Source organism: Monomorium pharaonis, chromosome 3 (genome assembly GCF_013373865.1).
Source record: "Monomorium pharaonis isolate MP-MQ-018 chromosome 3, ASM1337386v2, whole genome shotgun sequence".
Lineage (NCBI taxonomy): Eukaryota > Metazoa > Arthropoda > Insecta > Hymenoptera > Formicidae > Monomorium > Monomorium pharaonis.
In genome coordinates this window covers 8,904,424-8,913,264 of record NC_050469.1, presented here as the reverse complement: position 1 = coordinate 8,913,264, position 8,841 = coordinate 8,904,424, and the positions used below count along the sequence as shown (strand labels likewise).

Below are 8,841 nucleotides of genomic sequence, written 5' to 3'. Positions count from 1 at the left end.
TAACCAATGTAATTTTTGTTATAAAGTTGTTTTATATTGTGATACATTTTGACTATACACTTAATTTTATATTTTTTTAGTTAAAAATATTAGTTTTTATTGTAATTTCTAACTAAAATTTTTAAAACAAATCCTTTAGAGGTTCTTCGTTATCCTTTCGCTAATTTTTAATCAATAATCCTTTTTTTAGAGATATTTTTATTATTTTCTTATTTTTTATTTTTTAATATTATTATTTTTTATTATTTATTTAATAATATATATATATAACAATAATTTTACAGCACATATATAACAATAAAAATTTACAATTACTCTTACATTAAATATTAGTTAAAATTAATAATACAAATTATAAATATATTACAATTGATAAAATATATTTTGATATAGGTACAAGGCATAATGTGGATAGGGACACGAACAAAATGTATGTATTTTAATTTTATAGAATAATTATATAATTATATTATGTTATACTAATGCCAGATATACACAAAATCATCAGAACATGTACAATAATACAAAATGTGCCAAATTAGCGTGTTTATTAAATTTTTACTATTTTTATACTTAAAAAAATTGTCAATTCTTATTCTTTGTTTATATTTATATTTTTTTTATTTATATTTATATTTTTGTTTTTTATTTATATTTATATTTATATTTTTGTTCTTGAATACCCAAATATTTAATTTAAAAATGATAAATTTTAGTATTATTATACTTATTTTGATGCTTTTATTTAGCTTTTATAATTTAATTGTTATTTACATTTTAAATATTTTTTATGATGCCACATTACATTAAATTATTTACCTTCGTGAACGCTGGCTACGTAGTTCAAGATGTACGTTTTATGCACATAGAGGCGCTAGTGAACAGAAACACTTACATGGCAAAACAGAAACACTTACATGTACGAGAAGGATATAGAAAAAATATAGGAATGTTCGATTCTCTTAAAAGAATCGATTTTTGAATCGATTCTGAATCGAATTGTGAAAATCGATTCTCTTGAAAAATTAGAATTAAAAAATCGATTCTGCAAAAATTGATCTAAAAAATCGTAAAAAATTATTTCTATATAATTAAAACATCTAAATTAGTAAATTTTAATTTCCGTAATTTTTAAAACTTTAATAAATCTATCTTTTTTATATTTAATTAATCTATTCTCTTTCGAAAAAAGGAGGAAGATAAATTTTGCAGAATATTAAATTATATCACTATTGAAATATTTGCATTTTTTCTTCAAAATATATCTAATTTAGATATAAACATTACATGTTAAAGAAATGATATTTAGTGATATTTTTGACATACATACCTTGTCATAATTTCAAAACTCATTAAATAACTTACTGACAATTAGGATTAGTCCTATGAAGACATGAACAGTTTCAGTAAACAATTGTTTATCTTCTCATTTATTATATAACAATAATATCTAAGTGCAATTTTAATTATTTTAAGTTATTAAGTACATATATACATATAAAAAGTTTATTTAGAAAATTTTATGCACTATAAGATTTATGTAATTGTAATTTATTTATTGACGTATTATTACCTCAAATGAAAAGATACTCATTTGAATCACAAGAGATGACATCGATAATAAGCTTCTTATGAATTTATTTTGTAATGGCCACAGATCCAAATATGATAATAATATTTTATTGACATTATACTCTCGTAAAACATGTGCTAGCATATTGCTGCTTGAGTGCTATGATACAAATGATACGCATGGCATGTACTACCACTTTTTTCAAGTTTCCAGTGATATGAAATTATAGGATATCAAGAATCAAGAAAGGGCAATTTAGCTGCTATATGATTATATAACTGTATTAAAACTAAACTTCTATTTTCCCATTTCTTATTCTTGTATTTTAAAAAACACTTGAGAGATAGATTTTCCAGTTAAATACTTACACGTACAAAATAATAAGATTGCGTGACGCTCTAATTGTACGATGCAAGTATTCAAAATGAGAATAAAGACGGATAGATGCCCATTTTGTCATTTTATCGATCTATTTTTACGACCACAGTATTAATATAAAATTATAAGGTAACGTTTGAGTGGTAGTTTTACTCACACTCAGTGCGTCCTGAGTTTTTGACCTTTTTTCTTATCTCATATATGACTCGACTTTTTTATACATATATCTAAAACGGTGAATAATACTCCATTTGGAAAAGTTATATTTTAATTATATTTACTTTATTGGCATGAAATGTGCTAGCGGTAAATTTAGATACAATTAATTTTTGTCTAAACCAAAATCTAATTATAAGAAGTTCTTGAACGGAGCTCGATAAAATATCGTACAATCGCTCAAATAGCTTGATACTGGCAAAGCTAAGAAAGAACTATAAAACATACGGAACTAATTAACTATCTTTGAGAGATAAGAATGTCATGAAGTAAGATATGGCTGCTCTCACCATCTTAAATAGAACGCAAAGATATACATAAGTGTTTTTTGTATATTGCAAGTAAACATTTAAGACTGTTGTACTTACTGTAGCATAAGTTGTCATTGTTAATGGTAATATTTTACCAGCTTTTAAGCTGCAAGGTATAATACTTTTTTGAAAAGTTATCATCAACAACGATTTTATTCTCAATGAGAATGTATACCATTCTATAGCATATCTGTAAATATAAATATAAGGATTTATATACATTTATAAATAATTAAATTTAATCAAAAAATTAATTTTTGTATCTTTCTTTTTTAGAATACAAGCAAATAAGAAGTAGTTTGAACAGTTCTCCTCAGAATCCAAAGTATACGAGACTTCGCAAATTCCATAATCCCACATCTAGTTTATAACCCCCTTCTTTCCTCCATGAACATTGTGCATGAACATTTGGCATTTGAAATTGCTAATATCACCAACATTACGATAAATATTAAATTTAAACAAAATAAAAAAACTCTTACGCTTGATAGAATACATTTTGACTCTCATTTGACAACTGTTGACCAAAGTAGCAAAAAAGGAAGAGATTTATTAACCCTGATATGATAACCATAACATGTTTTATTACCAGCTCAATTTGATCCAACACATATATTAGCTACAATATACAAAATATATTATATTATATAACATATCTTTAATTTTTAAAATATACTGACATTTTAATATTTATTATTAAGTACAACTAATAAAAAAATATAAAATATAATTAATTTTTTCCCAATAAAAAGTATATAAGTAATATAGCTTATTTACTTGAATTCCAGATAAACTTATAACCATACAAGGGGTTAATATCGTAATTATTGTCCCTAATCGATAAATTGAATTCAATAAATCAACAAACCTATGAATAAAATTATGTATATTAATATATTACAAAAATTATATATTATAAATATGTTACACAAATAGTGGCAAAAATATTAAAGAAACTCTTTACTCTAAAGCAATCTGATGTTTTTTCAAACATATAACGAATTTCTGGTATATCTCTTGTTCCCTTGTCGATTTAAACATTGCGTTCGTGTAGTATTCATTAACATATACGTTTATACGTCCGTAATATTCGCTATCTTTTATATTGATATCCGATGTTAATATTCTCTTGAAATGTTGACTGCAAAATAAAATTCTTACGATCTTACGCAATTAAAAGAAAAAACGTTATTTGAATACGTACTTAACAATATAAAATAAACTATAAGCATGAAATGTACGAGTAATAAATATACTGTCGGTACCAATTATAACAGCTACACCTGCCAATATTACACACGTATTGTAACAAAAAAGCGGTACGTAATACTTGTCCTTATCTATTCTTACTTCAAAAGCAATTGCAAAGTATCGCTTTCGTGATTCGTTAAGAGGCGATACAATATCGAGTAATATTGGTTTAAGTGGAGTCAACAGAAATATTGCTATTGCTGTGTATAATAGAACTGTAATTTAACAAAAACATTTTAATTTGTTTTATGTATTTTGTATATTTATAAATTAATTATACTATGTACATATGCTGTCATAAATTACACACTTATAAATACATAAAAAATATGTATTTATAATGTATAATTTATAAATACAAAAATATATTTTTTTTAATTGATATATTTTTAGCAAAGAAAAATATGCACATTTTGTTGATAAAAATTTTTTATAATGTTTTTTATTAACTCTGTACTATTATTTTTTAATATATAGAACTACATGACTTATCTATATATTTTTGCATTATACTTACTTGCATACATTTTTATATATTTTCGTGATTTACTAGAATTATTTTTAAGAATACGCACTTCAGATTCATTTGTAAATATATTCCAATGATTTTCCATAGCTTCGTATAAACGTTGTGCCTAAACAGTTTTGTTAAAATAATAATTGAAAGGATAAATAAATCGATGTTTCCTATACATACCGTGTCATAGTTAAAAAGCTCATTACATAACTTAGCAATAAAAACAACCAATGCGGCAACGACGAGACAAATATCAAAAATTATTTCCTTATCTTTCCAACAATCAAAGATCATTATTATCTAAGTGTAATATTAATTTTAAGTTATTAAATACATATTATATTTTAAAAAAGTATATTACAAGTAACATTTTATGCACTACTTGTATTCATGTGGGAACTACATGTATTACATAGATTATGAATATACATATTGATATATTGTTACCTCCAAGAGAAAGAAACTTATCATAAGTATGAGTAATGAAATCGGTAACAAACGTCTTACAAATTTACTTTGTAATGGCCAAAGACCAATATGTGACAATAATATTTTATTGATATTGTATTCTCGTAAAATATGCAGCATGATATTTTTGCTATAAATGTTATGTTATGAATGACATGCATGTGAAGAATTGAAGATGAGTACGACGAGGGAAAAGATAACTCATTTCGTAAACTCGTAGTTCAATTACATTTACATTGTTGGCGTAAAATGTGCTAGTGAATAAATGTAGATGCAATCACTTTCAAAGTGTTTTTTATGTCTAAGCAAAATCTAATTGTAAAAAGTTCTCTATTGGAACTTGATAATATCGTGAAATAATGGCTCAAACATATTAATTCTGACAGAATTAAGGAAGGGCTATAAAATATACAGAACTAATTAATCTTTGAATGATAAAAATATCATGAAGTAAGATATGCCTGATTGCACCACCTTAAATAAAATACATTTGCATAAGTTATCTACTTATACACTGCAAGTATAAAAATTCAAAACACATGTACTTACTGCACTATGAGTCTTCATTAATATTGAAAATATATTACAATCCGTTAAGTCGCAAAGTATAAAACTTTTATGAAGAATTATAATCAACGATTTTAATCTTGGTGAGAATATATTCCATTGTATAGCATATCTGTAAATATAAATTGGAAAAACTGTTTGTATTTTATGGATAATACATTTCATCAAAAAATTAAAAGAAAGTTTACCGATATTGGCATAGGCTTTTCAAAGCATCTTTTTATTTCTCGGAAACTAAACATTGCACTATATTAATACTGATAAAAACATGATATTAAAATTAATAATATGCATAAAAATATATGCGTGGTACTCCTTGCTAATATTATCATTATTAATGATAAACAATATAAAACTTAAACTAAATAAAAGATATTCTTACATTTGATAGAAAACATTTTGATTCTCATATAGCAACTTTTGACCAGGATAGCAAAGGAGCATGAATTGCAATACCATGTCTATGACTGTGACAATAATTTTTATTATCGTTTTAGACTTATCCAACACATATAGGAGCTACAACATACAAAATGCATTATATTATATAATACGTTAGTAATTTTTAATATTTATTAACATTTTAATATTTAATAATGGATTATTATTAATTTTTTCTTTTTTCTATATTTCTATAAAAAGTATACAAATAATAGCTTATACTGTTTACTTGAATTCCACCTAGACTTAAAATCATATAAGCAATAAACAACCAGATTAATGTCACTACTCGATGTAATGAGTTCAATATCTTGACAAACCTGTAAATAATAAAACGTACATTAATATATTATAAAAATGAATCACAAATAAATTACATATATACAGTGGCAAGATTATTTAAAAAAACTCTACTCTAAAACAATCTGATAGTTCTTTAAACAAATAATGTGTTCCTGGTATATCACTTGCTCGCTTGCCGATTTAAATATTGCATTCATGCGGCATTCGCTAACATTTGCGTTTATGTAACATCTGTAACATTTGCTAATTTCCATGTTGACATCTAATTCTGACGTCATTTTCTTGAATTTTTGACTAGGAAATAAAATTCTTATAATTTTCCGTAACAGAATAAAAAAAAGTTATTTGTGTACATACCTAACAATAGAAAATGAACTACAAGCACGAACAATATATATACTGTCTCCACCAATTAGAATAATTATATCCACCATAATTAAAATAGTGTTGTAAATAATCGATATGTAATACTTGTCCATATCTATTTTCCATTCTACGGAAATCGTAAAGAATTGTGATTTGTTAGGCCACATAATATCGAATATCGATGCAGTCGTTACATATGTTGGTATCGCTAAGTACATCATAATGAATATTTTATGAAAAATATTTTCATATATTTTATGTGGGTACTTATAAATTATACAATATATATCTAGCAAAATATTTCCAAAATTCCTGCAAAACTGAACGCTATTAAGAATATTGATAAACTATTGATTTAAGTATATTTATAATATGAAGCAATTTTAGATCAATTCTAAGCTGCTAATATATTACTGCTTATAGGATCAATAATTAATCATTAATAATTCAGATTTTAGGTCCCATATATTGATCAATAATTAAGAATTAATATGGTGTTTTACTTTTTATAAGTTTATATTTGACTAAAAATTGATTAATTATTTATTTTCCACCGGGTAAAAAATTTTTTATATAAAAACGTATATAAATGTAGAGAGAGGCACCAAATTTGGGACAGTTTCCTAAATTGAAACTCCTTTACTTCTTGAAAACTAAACATCGCACCATACGAATACCGATAAAAATATTCTGATTATTTAAGTTAATTAAAAAAATAAAAATCCTTATTTTATACATTCATGTCCTTTTCTATTAGTAAAATCTGCTAAAAACGAATTCGTCAAAAGTGAGAGTTATATGTGCACGATTCTGTTTCTTAAGCTAGTTTAACGGAATAACATTGAGTCTGCATAATACATAATAAGATGTATAAATACAATGTAACATTTATACTTTGCTTGTATACACATTCCAAATTAGGCGCTTATTTCGTCAAATAACCTTTTTAACATGTGTCGCGAAAACACTAATTATAAAAGAAAATACAAAACAGTATTACAAAAATTACTATACCATTTAATACTTTCTAATTTGTATTCATGTTCTCAACATTGTTTTTTTTATTATTATTTTGAAAAGAGGTCCAAAAACAAAGTGGTGTTCCAAATTCGGTGTCTTTCCGCTACGTATAAAATATGTTCATATATGTTTATACCAATTTCTTTTTTTGTAAAATTTGTGTTTGGTATAAAATAAATAAGTTATACTAAAAAAAACTAATTAAAAATATAATTTTCATTCTCTGACTTCTCCACGATTTACTATCTAGGTGTGTGTGTGTGTGTGTGTGTGTGTGTGTGTGTGTGTGTGTGTGTGTGTGTGTGTGTGTGTGTGTGTGTGTGTGTGTGTGTGTGTGTGTGTGTGTGTGTGTGTGTGTGTGTGTGTGTGTGTGTGTGTGTGTGTGTGTGTGTGTGTGTGTGTGCAATATTTTATGAAAAAACTATACAGAAAATTTATATAAATACATAAATGTATATTAAAAAGAAAATTTATATTCTCTTAGCAAAAAATTATATAAATATAATATTTTGTTGATACGATTTTATGAACAAAGAAATCTTAAGAAGTTCTTTTACAAGATGTAATAGTATGTTTTCTAAATAATTTATCTGTACATTCTTTGCATATACTTACTTGAATAAATTATTATAAACTTTTGCAATTGGATAGAATAGTTTTTCAGTTTATGTATTTTAAATTTATTTGTAAATATATTCCAGTAGTTTTCGATAGCTTCGTATAAGGATCGTGTCTTTTACCATAACAAATAATTTTGTTAAAATAACAATTAAAAAAGATAGAAATAAATCAGTGATGTTATCTGCACGTACCTTGTCATAGTTCCAATTTTCATTAAGTAACTTAACAATAATTAGTATGAAACAAACAATGCAATAAAATTTTTCAAAAATTAATTGGTTATCTCCCCAATGATTATATAACATTAATATCTAATTGTAACATTAATTATTGCAAATTATTAAATATATATTTTAATATAAGTATATTATTTAATATAAGTTATTAAGTGTATATTATATGTAAAAGGTATTTTATGTTAGAATGACATCGTACTGTTTGAATTCATGTAAATGAAAATATATTGATATATTTTATTACCTCGAATGAAAAAATACTCATTTGAAGCACAAGATTTGAAATTGGTGAAAAACTTTTTACGAATTTATTTTGGAGTGGCCAATGATCCAAATATGACAATAATATTTTATTAATATTGTATTCTTGTAGAGCTAGCATTACTAGTATGATATTGCTGCTTGAGTTCTACTATACGAATGACACGAACATGTGCCGTCACTTTTTAAAACCAAGTGTTCAATAATACGAAATTATAGGATGTCAAGAATCGTTAGCATCATCTAGCTAGATGCTATCCTATGTAACTATCTCATTCCTTATTCTTGTATTTTAAATAAGTACTTGTAAAA

The 8,841-nt window shown here is 24.7% G+C and overlaps 1 protein-coding gene across 1 annotated transcript; it reads right to left on the bottom strand.

Moving 5' to 3' along the window:
• Window positions 1-706: 706 nt before the first annotated feature.
• On the bottom strand, window positions 707-8,600 carry LOC118644863. The gene is made up of 11 exons (XM_036284576.1): window positions 8,513-8,600; window positions 5,664-6,518; window positions 5,264-5,393; window positions 4,427-5,188; window positions 4,247-4,364; window positions 3,683-3,944; window positions 3,443-3,619; window positions 3,256-3,346; window positions 2,961-3,097; window positions 2,536-2,668; window positions 707-2,460 (listed from the first exon to the last, which is right to left on the bottom strand). Exons 4-11 carry the CDS (start codon window positions 4,538-4,540, stop codon window positions 2,404-2,406), a joined length of 1,089 nt encoding a protein of 362 aa, XP_036140469.1. The 5' UTR covers window positions 4,541-5,188; window positions 5,264-5,393; window positions 5,664-6,518; window positions 8,513-8,600; the 3' UTR covers window positions 707-2,403.
• Between the last annotated feature and the right edge of the window lie 241 nt (window positions 8,601-8,841).

Coding starts and splice junctions, on each gene's coding strand:
- LOC118644863 (XM_036284576.1), bottom strand. CDS start 4,540: ATGATCTTTGATTGTTGGAAAGATAAGGAAATAATTTTTGATATTTGT. Junction 4,365..4,426: donor AGCTTTTTAACTATGACACG/GTATGTATAGGA, acceptor AAAACTGTTTAG/GCACAACGTTTATACGAAGC. Junction 3,945..4,246: donor ATATATAAAAATGTATGCAA/GTAAGTATAATG, acceptor GTTAAATTACAG/TTCTATTATACACAGCAATA.